The following is a 19,963-nucleotide window of genomic DNA, read 5'->3' as shown; positions in this document are numbered from 1 at the left end:
TCATCTTCACCTCATTTTTTGATTTTGGGAATCAAGATCCAGATCCAGGAATCCTCGATTGGGGACGATGATTTATGCAAGAAAAATTATTGATTTATTAATTAATTTTAGTTATTTTCAGAATTACAAAAAAGAGGACTAACTATATATAAATTATATCCATTTTATTGAAAAATTACTATTTACTAGTACAAATAATTAGTTTTAAAAAATACTTAATATTTTATTCATAATTTAGTAAAATAGTTAATAAAATATATATTAATTACTTGAAAAATAGAATTAGGGTCAAGGTCGGGATAGGGAGGAAAATGCATTCCCTATTTTTTGGAGCACTAACCCGACCATGTAAAGATTTTTGTGATCCTTAATGTAGAGATAATGTAGAGGTATGAAAGTAAAAACTTAGAGATAAAAAATGAGACTCTTTAAAGAGAAATTTTAGAGAGGAAAAAGATAGAGAAAAATTGGAGATATATTTGGGGGAGAAAAAATAAATTAGAAAGGAAAAAATGTTATAAAATACGACATTTGAGAGAAATTATAAAATATGACATTTGAGAGAAAGAAAAGTTTAGAAAAATATTAAATTTTTAGAGAAAAAAATGAGAACGATATGTTAGAATAAAAAAAGAAAGAAAAAATATAGGTAGAGAGATAAAAATTTTGGGGAGGGATAATAAGTAAATATTATAGAGATAAAAAAATTAGAGTGAGAAAGAAATTTGTTAGAGATAAATATGTTAAAAAGAAAGAAAAAGTTGAACATTAGAATAAAATTTGATGTTTTGAAATACTACTAATTTTTTTTAATTTACATAAAATTTTAAAAACATCTAAAAATACAAAACAGAAAATTAAATTTATTATCCAATAATCCTCGTTCTCCAAAAATAAAAAATAAAAAATCCAAAATAGTCATCAAATCAGCCACTAATATTTACCATAAACAACACAGGTCATAAATTACGAAAAGAGAAACCCAAATGCTTATCCATGACTGAGTGTAGGGGAAAGGCCGAGTCCAATTTCAAGTGGTTAAACATTAATTTTAATTTTCCTCGTGGATTAAACATTCAAATCTTCATTTCTATTTATAATGTTATATATTAAAGAAAAAAAACAAGTTTGACATTTTTTTTTTGAGAATCTCTCTTCATAATTTGTAATGTAATACAATCCATCGTATATATAAAAAGTACCTGAGGATAGATTGTTTAGGTCAAATTTACCTTTCATTATAACTCTTTCTTTTGACGGCAATTTTGTCCTTTGAATATAGTTTTTCTTTTTACCTCTACTAATTGAAAAGAATCATTTTAATAAACAAGAATTAAGGTTACGCATGAATGATTTAATTTTAAATATTTAAGCATTAACCTATTAATTTAGTGTGAAAATTGATGGAAGGATTGAAAAGCTTAAACTTCCTCATCCTTCTACTTCCATATATAAAGATTTCTCCTCTCTTTCCTGTTGGCAACAAAGGAAAAAAATCAAGAGGTGAATAGAATGGACTGAAAAATCACCAGTTGATGTGAAGGTATAGGGGGATTTTCTTCTCCTGCTTTTACAACCAACAATGACAACATGCATATGTGTGATCAATAGGGCAATTCATATGGAAGAGAGAGGAGTTTAAAGGTAGACGAAAACCTCAGACTTAATTGGAAGTTGATGGCAACTACTGGTTTTCTTGAAAATTATCATTGTTCTTATTGGGAGAAATTGGAGAGAATTACATTCAGTTCAGACCGTACGAGATGGAATCAAGTTATTTATCTTTAGAAAGCGATCATATGATGCTTCTAAATTATGAATGTGCAATACCCTGAATTTACAAAATTATGGAAAAAAAATTCAAATTTTATCCCTCTCAATTTCATCAAATTGAATTGTAGGAGAATTTTTTTAGAAATTTTTTTCTCACTAATGATCAATTTCATATGCATCGCACGTGTTATTTACTAGTATTATTAAAATTTAAAAATGAATAGAGAGGAACTATTTTTTTATTTTCGCTTTTAAAGGGTTTTTCTTAGTACCACGAATGAGGGTAGATATACCTCTTAGTTGAGCTATGGTCGTATTGCTATGGATTTTTTTTTCTTTGAGTACAACATCTAAGAGTAGAGATTCGAATTCATGACTTTTTTACCAAGAAAGATACTTTAATCAGTTGAGCTAGGCTCAGTCACTCAAGTTAAAAAAAAAAAAAACAAAAAAACTTTCTTGAAGTGGCATATATCTTTAATTTTTTTTTCCTTTTTTTCTTTTAAATTTTAGTACAATTTTTCATTTCTTTCTTAAGTTGCAAAAGAAACGTAGATTTTTTGCCCTATTGTCCTCGAGCTAGAATTTATTTTTAGTTAATCTTAAAAATACTTACCAAAAATACATTTAAACTAATAAAACCATGGAAAGTTACCTTAAAGATAACACTCATTAAATCAATAAATTACTCAATTATTAAGAAAGAAACTTTTAAAACTGATACAGCTGTAAATGATTTAATGCATTTAAGAACAATAATCATTTTCATTCACAAATACAAGATAATGAAACTTTCTTATTTAAACAGTAATCAAGAGTATTTCCAAACTTTATGCCAAAAAAAAAAAAGTTATACTCTAAACTCCTCAACTTCCTCTTTCTAATTCCGCAACTTCAAAATGTCGGTTTTGATTTCTGAACTTTCAAGTTTAATGTCTATTTTAATTTTTGAACATTCAAAAAGTCGATCTTTACTATATTAATCATTGACCTACGTGCTCGAACACATGATCACATTAACAGGATAATACACATACTCGAAGCCACGTCATTAATCTCCGGTGGCGACAAAAAATGGTTAGTTTCTAAAAATACATTATCCAGATACTTGCATTGTTATTTTCTTCCCCTAATTTCTGCAATGAAGAAAATGGGTTGGTTTTTGTGCAAGTTCAAACTTCAAAGGCAAATAGAGATTCCTAAGCTTAAAAGGCAAAAGCATTGCAAGAAAAAATACCTGTTTTTGGAAAGTGCAATGGGCAAAGATAAAAGAGGAGAGAAATTACCATTTCATCTTCTTTCCTTCCCAAATCTGAACTGATATCACTGCTAAGGATTCCACCCATTTGGTGCACTAAATGCTGTTAAATGGTTTTCATTTCCTTTCCATAATTATCATAATCAGCCCATAACTTCTCTATCAGACCAAGATTTCCCACCATTTTTGCCTCCTGATCTTCTTTCTTCTCTTTGAAATGGAAGAATCATTCAACACATTCTATAGATAAAATGAACAACCAATTTTGAGCCAAAACTTGTATAAAGCTGAAAAGAATAGAGGGAGTTTCATTCATAAGAGTCAAGTAAAAGCCATGGAGGCTTTCAGTTTCAATCTATCTTCATTGCTTCTGTTCTTTCTCTTTGCTGCATTGCAAACATCCACCATTGCCACCAAGAAGGCAAGCCAGTGAAAAAATATGGCAATATTTTGAATGTCTATATATGATTCTGCATCACATGATCACTCACATTCTTTTTCATCTCTTACAGTCTTACATTGTTTATTTGGGATCACATTCACACGGGTCGAGTCCGTCTGCAGTCGATCTTGAACTCGCAACGGAATCTCACTACAATTTACTTGGCTCTCTGTTGGGAAGGTTGAGCTTCTAGTTCAAATCATGGAACTAACCAGGTTTCTGTTGGATTGATTTGTTTAATCCTCACTCTATGTTTTGTTTCCAAGTACAGCAATGAGGCAGCCAAGGAAGCAATTTTCTACTCCTACAACAGACATATCGATGGCTTTGCAGCCATGATTGAGGAGAAAGTTGCAGAAGATCTAGCAAGTAAAACAATTCATCCAATTCATTTTAATATCTAAAGGATAAGTTATTTGTTTAGTTAATCCCTTTTTGTTGGTATTTAAAATATGACTTACATATATCATGGCAGAAAATCCCGCTGTAGCATCCGTCCATGAGAACAAGGCAAGAAAACTGCACACAACAAGTTCATGGAACTTTCTTGGACTAGAGCATGATGGTGGAATTCCTTCGAACTCTATTTGGAATCTTGCAAGTTTTGGTGAATCCACAATCATTGGCAATCTTGACACAGGTTCGTCCTGTTTCCTTTCTAAGTGTTTGAAGATTCTGCAATTTGGGTAATGATTTATGAATCCCCTTCTTGTAATTAGGCGTTTGGCCAGAATCAAAGAGCTTCAGTGACAAAGGATATGGACCTATCCCATCAAGGTGGAGAGGAAGTTGTGAGGGTGGCTCCAAATTTCACTGCAACAGGTGCACTACACCAATCCCGCTTCATTGTCTCTCTTTATTTCCTTTACATCAGAAGTTGTAAATTAGAAACTTCAAATGCAGGAAGCTGATTGGGGCGAGGTATTTCAACAAAGGCTATGCAGCCTATGCAGGGCCCCTCAATGCTAGCTATGAAACGGCAAGGGACCATGATGGCCATGGAACACACACTCTATCCACTGCTGGAGGCAATTTCGTTTCTGGAGCGAGCGTTTTTGGGAATGGTAACGGAACTGCAAAAGGTGGTTCCCCCAGAGCTCGTGTGGTTGCCTATAAGGTTTGCTGGCCTCAAGTGTTCTCTGGTGGGGAGTGTTTTGATGCGGACATCTTAGCTGCCATTGAGGCTGCTATTAGCGATGGAGTTGATGTTCTCTCGGTTTCACTCGGTGGAGACTCGAAAGATTTCTCCGACGATGTAACGGCGATAGGTGCCTTCCATGCAGTTCAAAATGGTGTCATTGTTGTTTGCTCTGCTGGAAACTCTGGACCAGCTCCAGGGACTGTACAAAATTTGGCACCCTGGCTTGTAACTGTGGGAGCTAGCACAATCAACCGGCTTTTTACCAGCTATGTGGCTCTTGGAAACAGGAAACATATCAAGGTAATAAGAGGAGTAGCTGATGTATATATAAACCTTGTTAAATCCTATGATCTTTTCGACGTGGGATCCTTTAACACTTCAATTGTCAATACTAGGGTACAAGTCTGTCAGACAAAATATTGCCAGCTCAGAAGTTCTATCCGTTGATCAGTGCTGTAGATGCGAAAGCCAAAAATGTCTCTGCTTACGAGGCGTGAGTACACTTTCATTTTTCACCATTATCCAGTGATACCAGTCACATGATATTGAGCAAACTTCAAAGTTTAATGTATGATTGCAGCCAAATCTGTGATGAGGGGTCTCTTGATCCCAAAAAGGTAAAAGGGAAGATTATAGTTTGCCTTCGAGGGGAAAATGGGAGAGTGGACAAGGGCCATGTGGCTGCTCAAGCAGGTGCTGTGGGGATGATTCTTGCTAACGCTCAGGAAAATGGGGATGAACTTTTGGCTGATGCACATTTGCTCCCTGCTTCCCATGTGAGCTATGCTGATGGTGAATTAGTCTTCCAATACATCAAATCTACCAAGTAATTCCTCCATCTACTCCCATCAATTTATATAGTTCTTAGCAATATTTGTTTCTTTTAAAACTCAAAAGTCACATACTGTACTTTACTCAGAAATCCAATGGCTTACATGACTCACGTAAGGACTGAGCTCGGAATCAAACCAGCACCACTCATGGCTTCATTCTCATCAAGAGGTCCCAATACAATCGAGGAGTCAATACTCAAGGTTCGCTTGCTTATCTCCTTTTCGCCTCCGTATACTCTGTTAAAAGTAGTCCCTGCAAGTTTCTTAATCTTTTTGACGTGGGATCCTTAACGCATACGTTGTGTTCTACTTTTGTGTTCAGCCTGATATAACAGCACCAGGTGTCAATATAATTGCAGCCTTTTCCGAGGATGCACCACCAAGTGGCTCATCGTTCGATAACCGTCGAATCCCATATAATGTAGTATCTGGCACTTCCATGTCCTGCCCCCACATTTCTGGAATCGTTGGCCTTCTCAAGACCCTTTATCCAAAATGGAGTCCTGCAGCTATCAAATCTGCAATCATGACCACAGGTACATTCAAACAGAACAGTGAAACATTTGAAACATTTCTGTTATAATGATTCTCTTCCAATTTCCTGTCACAGCTGAAACCAGAGCCAATAATTTTCATCCTATAATGAACACAATCAAGCACAAGGCAAACCCATTAGCATACGGTGCAGGACATGTCCGTCCAAGCAGAGCAGTGAACCCTGGCCTTGTTTACGACCTCTCCACCAACGACTACTTGAACTTCTTATGTGCTCGAGGCTACAACCAAACCCAGATCAGGAAATTCTCCAATACATCTTTCGTTTGTTCGCAGTCGTTCAAATTAACAGATTTCAACTACCCATCAATCTCCATACCCAATCTGAAATCGGGACCTGTGACAATCAGAAGAAGGGTTAAGAACGTGGGAAGCGCAGGCACGTATGTGGCTCGGGTCAAGGTTCCTCCAGGGGTTTCAGTTTCTGTTGAGCCAAATGAATTGAAGTTTACTCGAATTGATGAAGAGAAGGCTTTCAAAGTTGTGGTGCGGAGAGTGGGAAAGGGCAAGCGTCGAGGCTATGTATTTGGGTCGCTGGCATGGTCGGATGGGAAGCGCCATGTGAGAAGTCCGATTGCGGTGAATTTGGTATGATTAATGGAACTTCTAGAGGATGATTTAGTGAAAGAAAATTATGTTGTGGGTTGGTAATCGGTTTCTTTTGAAAAATAATGGATTTTCGTCTACTTTCAGTCATGAATTACCAAAAATTGAGAAATGTATGCAGCAGAATGAACAAGAAGAAATGTGAACCAATTTGTTCATACAAGTTGCATCGTAAAGAAATTCTAGTTGAACTACAAATCCCAAATCGTAAATACTATTAAACTGTAGATTAGGTTATCAATCGTGTTTTGATTTTCACTTCTTTAGAAAATGAAATATTGTTTGCTAACAATATATGAGAATCAGAAGAATAAGTTTGAAGACTCCCGCAAAATTGGCTCGAATGATTGTCCTAGGTTTTACTTTGTTCAAATAACCTACCTTTTAAAATTTGTTTTAAATGATCAAAAAAAAATTTCTCACTTGTCAATAGAGGTAAATGTACCCAATTACCCTTCGTTACAACGTAAATTCTTAAACGAGATTGGCATATTCTCGACCAAAATTTATGAAAAATAACAACATAAGGTTGTTGATGGGCGAGAATTGTGCGAGAAATAAAGTTGACTTACCTTAAATTTACAGCCGTGAAATGTAATTGTCTCGCCCGAGAATTGAAGTTTTTTTAATTAATGCAAACACCTAACTCTCTCATACATTTATTGTTCAGCAAATCATACCTAGGAAAGTTTTTACTTTTCATCTGGACAGTCTCGCTACCTCTTTAGTTGCCGCTCCCTACTTGCTCATTCGACAGTTATGCTGCCTTCACTCAAACACTTTCAAAGAAGCAAGGGTGTCGGGGTCTGGTTGATAAACTCATTAAGTCAGATATTGTAAAGCGTTTTGATAACATACATCATGAGCTCAACATCTTAGTTCTTCAATCTTATTTAGGTGAGGAGAATCGTGTCTTCCTTTATCTTATTTTAGTGTTCTTACGACCGAAGCCTCGGTGAACGGCGACTGTAAGTATAACGGTCCTAAGGTAGCGAAATTCCTTGTCAGGTAAGTTCCGACCCAGCTTCCCAGATAGGGAAGAGAACAAAAATTGGCCGCACGGCACATTTGGATTCTATATATCCACTCATGTGGGTGCATTTTGTACTCAGCTCTCAGACAACAAAAAGAATATTGTACATTCAAAGTCAATATTCCATCTGCACCTAGTTCGTGGTTGAATAAAATTTCTATACCAACGAGGTAGGTGATATTTCCTTTAGAAAAGATGTTATGTTTTCTGTATAAACTCGCACATTTGCAGCTCTACCTTTTTATTTGTTTTTTTTTTGTGTGGAAACGTAGAGTGCATCATTTTTTTTTTGTCTTTTCCTTTGAGAACAACATGTAGGGGTGGATGTGTGTTTGAGAATTTTTTTATGATTCTCGGGCGAAATTAGAAGTATTCTCGCCCGAGATGTATACAATAAGCATCTCGACTTGTTTCGCCCGTGAATTTTCGCCCGGAAAATATGGAAATTTTGTCCGAGAATTTAGATTTATAATTTTGATAAATATTAAAATGTAAAAATATAATACTAGCTCACTTGATCGCAAAAAACTCTCTTCGCTTGGCTTCTCCCATACTTTGGGTTTTTGATTTCCCCCTCTGGCTTCTTAAGAAGGTAGAGCTTGATGTATCTCACAATGTTGTCCACGTGGCTGGCTAGATGCCTTTAATGAAGATCCTTTATTAAAAAAAATAATTTTTTTTATATGAATTAAAATTATATTTACGTTAACCTATAAATTATACCAAGATTGATAAGGGCATTGTTAGAACAATACGTAATTTTAATATATTCCTATGTAAAAATGTGCAGAATAAACACAGTTATTTTATTTTATTCTTTTTTTAAACGATGAACCTAGCTATTTAAGTATTCTCAAACATTCTTATAAATATTTCTACAAAACAAACATTACTAATATGTTATGGATGAGAAAATCTCAATTCCCTCTAGATTCAAAAGAGAAGATATTTTGAGGAGATATCCTATATTCAAAAGGAGATAGATTTACTAGATGTATCATAAATAGGGAAGTAAGTTGGGGGGCGACAAATCTATACTCACACCACTCTACACTTATACTCAACTACTCTGATTTTAACCTAAGCATCGGAGCCTGTGTGACAAGAGTCACACCAGTCTTTAATGTTATTCTATTTTGCAGGTCTTGTCGATCCCTTTTATTCTTGAAGATTGGTGCGAATTCGGCGGAATTCTAGGATACCAAATTTCTAGATCAACACTCTCTAAAGATGCAAGACATTTATAGTTACTCGTATCAATTATTCACGACATCTAAAAAAGCTATCTACATCCCCAAACAAAAACAAATCGCCTTAGAGGAGTTTCATATTTTGGAAATATATAATATTTTATAAGAAAAAGCTCTTTAGAAGGATGTAGTTATAGTAACCCAACTTTTTTTTTTCAATACTAGTTTATAACAGGTGAGATGGAATTTGTAAATTTGTCAATTTATTTTACCAAATAAGAAAATGAAGCATTTATATAAGTAATATAAAATAAATATATGTTTTCAAATATGACAATTTTAAAATTAACAAATGGTCAAAGAAAGAAGATAAAAGTGGTGTTGTTTTATAAAAATGAATGAAAAATTAGTCATTTTTATAGTATAGGAAATGGAGGAGTTCATTATTTATGGTATTCCAAACCATTTTTAAATTTCATAACTTAACTGAAGGTAAAATATTCATATTATACCATTTTATATTTCCTTTATTTATTAATAATTTTATGTGCATTTAGTTTATTTACCAAATAAATTTTCTAATTTTATGTAAACATGTGTGGTTAGTGAAAAGGTCTTAAAAGATTTGAATTTAATTTGTATTATTTTTAATTAAAAATAGGATAGTTTAGGTATTATCAAAAGCTCAAGTTTAATATTATATACTAAATTCTTATTAATAGCCTTATGTCTTTCATTGTTTAAAAGTATCGCAATAATAAATTTAATGCAATTTATATCACCAATTCAAAACTAAAAGAATTTACAAATTTTAGATAATAAATGTACATATATTGCCACATTCGAAAATTAAAATAATGGTAAGATATGCATTGCCATTCTAGAGGCCGTTCCGTAATTATTGAATTAAAAAAATTAAATAATCTATCTGTTTCTAAAAAAAAGTAAATAATCTTAAAAAATGATATTGACAAAGAATAAAATTTAGTATAAAATGTTGAAGTACTTATACTTTATTTCCTTTCAAAAATTTATATTTATTTAAGAAAAAACCAATAAATAAAAAAAAACTAAAATAAGATTAAACGTTGAAGAAAACAAAATGGAAGACAGTGAGTGGAAGGGAAAAAAAAAGGCAAACTTTGGAGGTTACAGCAGAAATTGCTTACCGCAAGTGTACTGGTCAAGTTTTAATATGGATGGTATGTGAATACGGATATCGTCCTCTGGATTGGGTTTCTAGCTCACTCAAGTTACCACATATACAATCACTCAATCCGAATGAAAAAATAGAATCAAAGAAAATAAACACACCCTAATAAAGATAAAAACAATGGGGAAAGGTCCTAGAGAATTGATTTCACCTAACAAATCCATGAACCAACTACTTAAATACTAACTGAACGAATTATTAATTCTATAGGCCAAGAACTCTCCCGAGCTAAAGCTAATTCTTCTTATCAATTAAGAAACCAATATCTCTATCTAGTTTCTATAACAAGTAAATACTTTATTGAATAAGTCTTCTAACGACCTTTTAAAGGACTTCTAAATCTCATGAACTTAAAACCCCTTTAGTTATACATTTCAGTTCTAACTCTAAACCACGTCTCCCGAACGTAAGATTTCAAGTCTAAAATCAATCAATCTATGACTAGTAGATTCAAGACATTAAGTAGAGAGAAGAATAAATAGAATATTCATAAACATTCAATCAAGAAAAATAAACAATCAAAACATAAAATTCAATGGCTACATCAATCCCTAAAATAAGAGGTTTAGCTTCTTATATTCAATGTAAAACAATAAAATCACAATGAGAATTCCAGAACAAAACTAGAAAAATCAGTGGAAATGAGAAGAAACTATGTTCGGCGTATCAATCATCTGTCCCCAAAGCGACCTCCACGATCCCGAGCCTTGAAAATTACTTTTCTAAACTCTCCAATGGTCTCTTTGCCCTCCAAATTGGCCAAAAATCAGAACTGCAAAAAAATCTCTCCCAAATTCCTCTCTCTCGATGGCTACAAAACCCTATTTTTTTAAAAAAATCGTCGCGGCAGCACCGTAGCGCTATACACGAGGTCATGGCACTACACTATTCAAAAAACGCGAAATTTAAACCTCGGAGCGCTACGACGCTCTGTGGCAACGCGGTGGCGTTGTCTCCTCCGGTTTTTGGGCTTGATTAAGTATTGTAATGTCTTCTATTCGCTCGGGCTATGATTTTCCTCTCAATTTGATCAATTTATGTCTCGTTTCCTCTCGATTATTCATTCCTGCAAAATATATCTTATGTGCGTAAATAATGTGATATTAAAACGAAAACTAACAATTAATTCAAATATAAGTCTAATGAATTGTAGCTCACAAGATGCGTTATCACAGAGAAGATACGTTCATATTTCTATCCTAACCAAATAGTATTTGGGCTACGTAAGACATGACTAATGTTACAGAAAGATCAAAACCAAAGCCCGACGAAATGACAAAGGCCCAAATTGAGCTAGATGTGGAAAGGCCCAAGTATTTTAAGAGAATAATAATAAATAAATAAATAAGTATTTTAAGAGAAGAAAAAAATCAAACCCTAACTCTCTCTCTCTCCTCATTCTCCTCGTTCATTTTCCTTTTCCTTGGACCAAGAAATTGCCACCACATTTGGAACGAAATAGACAACGCTCGTGTGTTTGCTTTCCTCTACAACTACAACGTTGACTAAAGTTTCGGCCATTTACCGCTACGCCGTGCGATCCATCTACTAAAGGAAGCAGATTATCTTTGTCGTGTCGTCCACCTGCGGACAAGCTTCATGCTAAAAAGGAGAATCTCCCTAATTATTCCTCAAACAATAGTGCTTTTGTTATGCCTTGTATATTTTTCTTCCAATATATTTTGCATTGTCCTCCTTGTTACCAGACACTCTTCTTTTCAAAGACTTATTTTATCATCTATATATATTATGTAAAGCATTGGAAATGGGAAGAGGAAAGATTTATCAAAATTTCATGGATGGAAAGTTAAAAGCATTGAATAATAGGATGAATGATCCATTCATTACAGCTGCTAGATTCATGAATGAGTTGTTCTGTGATGTGTTTTAATCTTGAAATTACGGTTGAAGAAGACAAAAAGTCTTCTATTGTCGTTTACTATTTAAAAAATTACTAAAATTGATAATTAATAGATTAGCGTATATTTAATTCCTAGCAAAGGACAAATTTCTCATAAAAAAAGTTACAATGATAAAAACTTCACACTTTAAATTATTATTTTCTAACTTTTTGACATTATTAAATAATAAATGATTACGTGGGTTAAGAAATTTGGATGGATGGGGATGAAAGGAGTAAAAAGAAAATTAAAAAAGATAAAAATAATGAAAGAATTAAGAGAGAAAAATGATAGAGTATTTGAGAGGGAAAAAATAGATAATGAAAGCGTTAAAAGAGAGAAAAATGGTAGAGTTTTCGAGAGAGAAAAAAACAAATAGATTTTGTAACCGTGGAAAGACAGTATTTGAAAAGTGAGAAAAGATTAGTAAGAGAAAAAGAGGGGTGAAATCGCGAGGGAGAGGAGAGAAATTGGAAGAGAAAAAATTTGTATTTAAATGACACAATTGTCCTCGAAGGAATAGTAAAAATAATTATACTAAGAAGTAAAAATGACACAAAATTTCTCTCTAGAGACTTTTATATATACTACAGATTATTTATTAACTTAGTTTAAAAATATAAATCTCACACACATTCTTTTAGTTCTAAAAAACCGTCCCTTTTAAAAGACCATTATACTACGACAAATTAAGGATATGGAGGTTCGAACTTTGGACTTCGAAAAAAGGAGTAAAGTTAGTCATGCTGATGTTGGCAACTACACTCTATATTCCTTCCTCTCTCTCTCAAATCAATTTAACTTATATCTTCCTTTTTGTATTTCTATTTAATACGTGGAATAGAATTTGAATACACTGACCTTTTAATTGAAAAAATATATGTTTTAATCAGTTGAGCTATATTCAGACTAACTTTACTGTTTTTACTTGAGTACCCTCTATAATCTCTCCAAAAAAAATCACTTATTAATTTAAACAAAGAAAATTATAAAAATTCACTAATTTAATATAAACAAAAATTTTCAAATTAATTTTGATTTAGGTACAAAATCCACCCTTAAATAAATGTAAGAGAGAAAAAAAATTTAACTTTAATGGTAATTGTTGTTTAAATCATATCAATTTCATAGCAAATATATATTTTCTAACACACATTTTTCAACAAATTTTTAAATAAAAATTTATCAAATAGTAAAATTTGCGATATTTAAAAAGATAGAAACTCCAGCGGTTATCCAAAGTATAAATTGATATATATTGTTAAATTTACGCTTAAAATTGATATTTTTGAATTATATTTATATACATTTCAACCCCTCCCACGTCAAATCTTGGATCGTCCATTTCCATGAGTATTGTGCATGTGATATTAAGAAAATACATCAAATTAATAAAATACCCATATTGCTCCTCAATTATGGCAACAAAAGCTGATAGTGGAATATGGCACTCAAAAAAGAGAGTCAACAGGCTGATGACACCTGTCCATTATTAGGTTGACAACCCTTTTTTAATAAAGAGGATAAATTTCAAAATTTTCCAAAATCTCTCCAATATAGTATATACCACCCTAAATAACAAATTCTTTTTTTCTTTTTCCTTTTAGAAAATTGTTGAAGCTATGGTATGCTATCTCCAGAGTATTATTTCTGGGTTAATTTAAGAAATAATGTAATTAAAAAAAAATTAGAATCAAACTATTGACAAAAATATAGGAGTTTTTTTTTGTCAAACTAAAAAATAACGCTAACGTATGCATACAAAATAACATAAAAAAAGAACATTTTTTTTTATAATATGGCAAACAAAATAGTGTAAAAGTAACCAGAAAAAAAGGTTAAAAAAATATAAATATTGAACAAGGAAACAAGAAAGAGATGGGTACACCAAACATAGATACATTATAATTTACTTATTAATACTATAACGTTAACATTTATGAATCTATTGGACACAAAATTAAAAATTCTTATATTTATATTATACTTTTTAAAGTTTAGAAACTTGTTAAGATGAACTTAGTTGAGCGATAACTGATACCAGTCTTGCATCAAGAGGTCATGAGTTCGAATCTCCTACTTTACTTATTCTATTCAAATAGAAAAAAAACAAATTTAAGAATCTATTAGACACAGAGTTCCGATTTTGCAATGTTATTTTTTGGGCCATGGAAAAATGAGTTGGCATTTTTTCCCAAGTTCAAACTTCAAATGCAGAGATTCCCATGCTTGAAAAAAGGTCATCCATTTGCAAGCGAAAATACCTGTTTTTGGAAGGTGCCATGGACAAAGGTAAAGAGGCTGATCTGGCAGTTGCAAATCCTCAATTGTTACCTTACCATATCATCTCCTTTGGTCCAGTGAATGTTGTTAATTGGTTTTGATTTCCTTTCCATAATTATCCTTTTTTCTTCTCCATAAGACCAAGATATTCCTCCATTTTTGCCTTCTTTGTTCTCTTGAAATGGAAGAATCATTCTTCAATCTGAGCCCAAACTTCAGCACTCACCATTTCCTCTTGCCATTATAAAACAGAAGAATCATTCATACAACTCAAAAGCAAAAGCCATGGAGGGTTTCAACCATTCTTCATTGCTTCTGTTGTTCTTCCTTTTTGCTGTGTTGCAAACATCCACCTTTGCCACCAAGAAGGTAAGCCGATATCGTGTGTCCTAAATGCGTTTTTCCTTGTGAAGCACTGAAATTTCTTCTCCATCTTGTGCAGTCATACATTTTTTACTTGGGATCACATTCACATGGCCTGAATCCTTCTGCAATTGATCTCCAACTTGCGACGGAATCTCACTACAATTTACTCGGCTCGTTATTGGGGAGGTGAAGAAGAAAACTTCTGATATATACCTTATCGTTGAGACTGTAGTTTCAAGTTGACTTTTGCTCTTGTTTTTGTCTTTATTTTACAGCAATGTGGCAGCCAAGGATGCAATTTTCTACTCCTACAACAAATATATCAATGGCTTTGCAGCCATACTTGATGAGAAAGTTGCACAAGAGCTAGCAAGTAAGCAAATTTTGTCGTGTTTTTTCTTCTTCGTTGCTGTTGATATCCAAAGTTTCTAACTTACAAATCATGGCAGAACATCCCAGCGTGGTGTCGGTCCACGAGAACAAGGCAAGAAAACTGCACACAACAGGTTCATGGAGCTTTCTTGGACTGGAAAATGATGGTGAAATTCCCTCAAACTCTATTTGGAACCTTGCAAGTTTTGGTGAATCCACAATCATTGGCAACCTTGACACAGGTTCGTCCTGTTTCGTTTCTAAGTTTTTGAAGATTTTGCAATTTGGGTAATGATTTTTATGAGTCCGTTTTTTGTAATTAGGCGTTTGGCCAGAATCAAAGAGCTTCAGCGACAAAGGATATGGACCTATCCCATCGAGGTGGAGGGGAAGTTGTGAGGGTGGCTCCAAATTTCGTTGCAACAGGTACAGTACATCAAATCTAGCTTCATTATCTCTCTCTCTTTCTTGGTTTTAAAACACCTTCGTCCGAGTAACAATTTAATCATTGTAGTTTGAAATTGATAACAAAATTAAAAATTTAGTCATTGTAATTTGAAATTGATAACAATATAATTTAGTTTTTTAGTTTAGAGTTTGTAATGATTACTGCCTAATTACGAAAATGTTTTGTTAAGATTATTTAATAAGATTTCTTATATACGTAGATGATGGAGAACTAAATATATTTATAAATTAAATGACAAAAACTAAATCATTATATGATAAAATTCGACTCTTTTTACAATAGACTACATTGTTACAAATTTTAAATTATAAAGACTAAAGTATTACATATTAAAGTTGAGAGAGTACATAATTACTAATTTAATTTGAAGGTGTAGAGACTAAATCATTACACATAAAGTTTATGGAATAAATCATTACTTCAATAAAGTACAGTGACCAAATGTATTTTTTAAACTAAAAGTAGTAGTTGAAAGTTTGAAGCTTTAGACATAGGAAGTGTTAGAAATTAGTGTAAACCGTGGTAGTTTCATGGCCAGTGTTTTCACGCTTTAAGAGTTAATAGTTGGTGGTTAATTTTCATTGTTTAGTTAATTAAGAAGTGGATGTAAGTTGCAGAGTCTGTCGACCCGATGGCTGAGTGAATTGTAGTGTTCGTTAGAGAGAATGTTAAGTAGTGGTCCAATTCTAATTTCGGTGAATAGAGGTTCTTTTTCCATATAATTTCTCTCTTGCTCACATTCCACTCTATTGGTCCCTTTTGTTTGTTTGTTAGGAAGCTGATTGGAGCGAGGTATTTCAACAAAGGCTATGTAGCCTCTATAGGACCTCTCAATGCCAGCTACGAAACGGCAAGGGACGATGAAGGCCATGGAACGCACACTCTATCCACTGCTGGAGGCAATTTCGTTTCTGGAGCGAGCGTTTTTGGGAATGGCAACGGAACTGCAAAAGGAGGTTCCCCCAGAGCCCGTGTTGCTGCCTATAGGGTATGCTGGCCTGCTGTGCTCACTGGTGGGTGTTTTATGGCGGACATCCTTGCTGGCTTCGAAGCTGCCATCCATGACGGAGTTGACGTTCTCTCGGTTTCACTCGGTGGAAGTCCCGAAGAATTCTCCGACGACGGACTGGCTATCGGAGCATTCCATGCAGTTCAGCATGGCATCACCGTCGTCTGCTCTGCGGGAAATTCAGGGCCAGGTCGAGGAACTGTTTCAAATGTGGCGCCATGGATGATAACTGTGGGAGCTAGCACAGCCGACAGGCTTTTCGCCAGCTATGTGGGCCTTGGAAATAGGAAGCATATCAAGGTACTCGTATTTTCTATTTTAGTGATCTCCACGGAGATATTATCCCTCACTTATGTACTCACGATGTTCTCCTTGTCTAACTAGGATTTTAATTGTGTTCCTAATGTATGATCTTTCAATTGTCAATCCCAGGGAGCAAGTCTTTCCGACAAAATACTACCGGCTCAAAAGTTCTACCCATTAATTAGCACGGCAGATGCGAAAGCCAGCAATGTCTCCCTTGAATATGCGTGAGTATATTTTCACCATTGTCTACTAATAGACTCAAGACATATTTGGAACTGGCTTTTTCATTGTTAAAATCACTTTTTCCATTCTCTAAATGACTTGGTATATCACTGCAAACCATTACTATTATAAATGAAAGTGATTTTGGCAACCACATAAAATGACAAGCTAAAATCACTTCTAAACACGTCGTTAAAGAGACAATAATGACACTTGCTAGATGATGGGTCATTGCAGGCAACTGTGTGAGGAGGGGTCTCTTGATCCCAAAAAGGTAGAAGGGAAGATTGTGGTTTGCCTTCGAGGGGACAATGCGAGGGTGGACAAGGGCTATGTGGCTGCTCAAGCAGGTGCTGTGGGGATGATTCTGGCCAACGCTCAGGATAATGGGGATGAACTTTTAGCTGATGCACATTTGCTCCCTGCTTCCCATGTCAGCTATGCTGATGGTGAACTAATCTTCCAGTACATCAAATCTACCAAGTAATTACTCCACCAATCCCATCAATTCTCAACTCCCGAATGCTCGATTAACATTTTTCAATTTAGTCTCTTCCGGTTGGTAAGTGTTAAAATCGGCTGATGATAAACGGGTGAATTAGCAGACATTTTGAAGAGGAATACGATAGAAAAGTTTCTCATTCCTCCTCTACTTCTTCTCAAAAAAAAAAAAAAACTGTTTTGCAATCAGTAAGTTTATCATCTGCCAATTTTAACATGTAATAAGGATGGTGAGAGATTAAATTGAAAAATATTCAAACATAAAGGTCTAATAGCTTTCTTAAAATTAGTTTGGTCCTGCAACTTATATGTGACATGGTGTACTTGAATCAGAATTCCAATGGCTTACATGACTCACGTAAAGACAGAACTTGGAGTAAAACCAGCACCATTTATGGCTTCATTCTCATCCAGAGGTCCCAACACAATCGAGGAGTCAATACTCAAGGTTTGAGTCATATCTTAGAGGTGTTCAATTTTTTCCACGGGACGTGAAATCTCAGTTTAGGCTTCCCACAGGACTCGTCCCTGCCACCTAAACGAGGACGTTGCCATCTCATCTCGTGAACACTCCTAGTTATACAAACATTCAGTTGTGTGTTTTTTTGGCAGCCTGATATTATAGCACCAGGTGTCAGCATAATTGCTGCTTACTCTGAAGAAGCATCACCAAGTGGCTCATCATTTGATAAACGTCGGAGCCCATTTAATGCAGAATCTGGGACCTCCATGTCTTGTCCTCACGTTTCTGGTATCGTTGGCCTTCTCAAGACCCGTTATCCAAAGTGGAGTCCAGCAGCTATCAAATCTGCACTCATGACCACAGGTAATACATTCAAATTACTAAATCATTAAATCTATTTTTCTAATTTTGTACTTGTTCCGTGACAATTTCTTTAGAAATACATTTAAGAATTTCAAAATCAAAAGCAAGTTTTTTTTTTAAAGTATTTTATTTTAATTTTTTAAATTCTTAAAAGTTGGCTTAGATTTAAAAAACGCTTTCAAAAAGAGGTAACAAAAAAAGAAAATAAACATGTTGCTTTTCTTTTTCTTTTCAACTAATGTAAACATGATAGTTAAATGTTATTTGATACGTGAAATTTGATTTGCTGATGCAAAATCTAACCCAATTATTAATAAAAAGTTCATTTTTTTCAAGCGACATGTCTATATATCTAAATATATTAATAAAACAATAATTTAATGACACATTATCTTTATGTTAACAAAATATAAAGAACTTAATTGACAATTTTTAATACATTTAGGATAAAATTGAGGAAAACCTTAAATAATAGAACCACATAATATATATTTAGTCAAAAAAAAAAAAAACAATCACTTGTATTTCCAAAACATTAATAATAGATTTTTAGCTATAGGTGCTTAAGAATATTTACATGCTTACCAATGACACGAACCACCCTTAAGCTTTTGTCAACTTGAACATAGCGTAAAAGGCACCTATCTACGAACAAGTCAATATTTTCAACACGATAGTGAATCTACGGTTTCAATATTCCTAATATGAACATAATATTAAAACTTTGTTAATCCCCAAATGGTTTTTGTTTGAACTCTGTTTTGCAGCTGCAACCAAAGCCAACGACTTACATCCAATACTAAACACAACCCAGCTGAAAGCCAACCCATTATCCTACGGCGCGGGCCACGTCCGCCCAAACAAGGCCCTGAACCCGGGCCTCGTCTACGACCTCACCCTCAAGGACTACTTGAACTTCCTCTGCGCTCGAGGCTACAACCAAACCCAAATCAAGAAATTCTCCAGCGCCCCATTCGCATGCTCACACTCCTTCAAACTAACAGATTTCAACTACCCATCAATCTCCATCCCTAATCTCAAATTTGGCCCCGTGAAGGCCAAGAGAAGGGTCAAGAATGTGGGGAGCCCAGGCACGTACGTGGCCCAGGTCAAGGCACCCCCGGGAGTTGCGGTTTCGGTGGAGCCAAATATGCTGAAGTTTACTGGAATTGGCGAGGAGCAGAGTTTCAGAGTGGTGGTGCGGCGAGTGGAGAATGAAGAGCGACGGGGGTATGTGTTTGGGTGGCTCGCATGGTCGGATGGGAACCACCGTGTTAGAAGTCCCATTGCGGTGAACTTGGGGTGATTTGTAAGAGCAAATAAACACAGGTTGTTGTTTATGTCTTGTTGAGTTTCTTGTCTCACATTCTTTTCCAAAATTCTTTGTCTGCCTACAGTTGTCGATTTGTTCAATGATAATGGATTTTTTTCTTGGAAAAGGGCTACATCCACACTGATGAAAAATGACCATCCGAAAATTATGGAAAGGGTAAATTTACATATTAACCCCCACCCACATCTGATGTCCCTAGATTTACGGGACTATCTTCCATCATTTGTCAATTTTACCCGCTTATTTAAGGAGCCACAAATTTTGGTTAGTTGTGAATCCCTAAAATACCTACCTACATAAATGGTAAGCAAACTAATTTGAATATTTTTCA

At 34.4% G+C, this 19,963-nt stretch overlaps 2 protein-coding genes across 2 annotated transcripts; both read left to right on the top strand.

Annotated features, from left to right (window-relative positions):
* Positions 1 to 3,365: 3,365 nt before the first annotated feature.
* Positions 3,366 to 6,596, top strand: LOC111013338 (subtilisin-like protease SBT5.4). Its single transcript, XM_088119165.1, has 11 exons — positions 3,366 to 3,452; positions 3,544 to 3,653; positions 3,745 to 3,842; positions 3,949 to 4,113; positions 4,193 to 4,295; positions 4,377 to 4,914; positions 5,010 to 5,107; positions 5,195 to 5,440; positions 5,534 to 5,648; positions 5,770 to 5,983; positions 6,058 to 6,596. Exons 1-11 carry the CDS (start codon positions 3,366 to 3,368, stop codon positions 6,594 to 6,596), a joined length of 2,313 nt encoding a protein of 770 aa, XP_087975291.1.
* A 7,716-nt stretch (positions 6,597 to 14,312) lies between these two features.
* Positions 14,313 to 19,738, top strand: LOC111013335 (subtilisin-like protease SBT5.4). Its single transcript, XM_022287769.2, has 11 exons — positions 14,313 to 14,597; positions 14,671 to 14,780; positions 14,870 to 14,967; positions 15,044 to 15,208; positions 15,290 to 15,392; positions 16,210 to 16,744; positions 16,877 to 16,974; positions 17,210 to 17,455; positions 17,807 to 17,921; positions 18,086 to 18,299; positions 19,067 to 19,738. The coding sequence occupies exons 1-11, from the start codon at positions 14,514 to 14,516 to the stop codon at positions 19,603 to 19,605; spliced, it is 2,307 nt and encodes a 768-aa protein (XP_022143461.1). The 5' UTR covers positions 14,313 to 14,513; the 3' UTR covers positions 19,606 to 19,738.
* Positions 19,739 to 19,963: the final 225 nt, after the last annotated feature.

The sequence above is a fragment of the Momordica charantia genome (genome assembly GCF_013281855.1).
Source record: "Momordica charantia cultivar OHB3-1 chromosome 10 unlocalized genomic scaffold, Mcharantia_2.0 BLBB01000010.1, whole genome shotgun sequence".
Taxonomy (NCBI): Eukaryota; Viridiplantae; Streptophyta; class Magnoliopsida; order Cucurbitales; family Cucurbitaceae; genus Momordica; species Momordica charantia.
The sequence above is the reverse complement of the archived record's forward strand: the minus strand, read 5'-3'. Positions and strand labels throughout refer to the sequence as shown.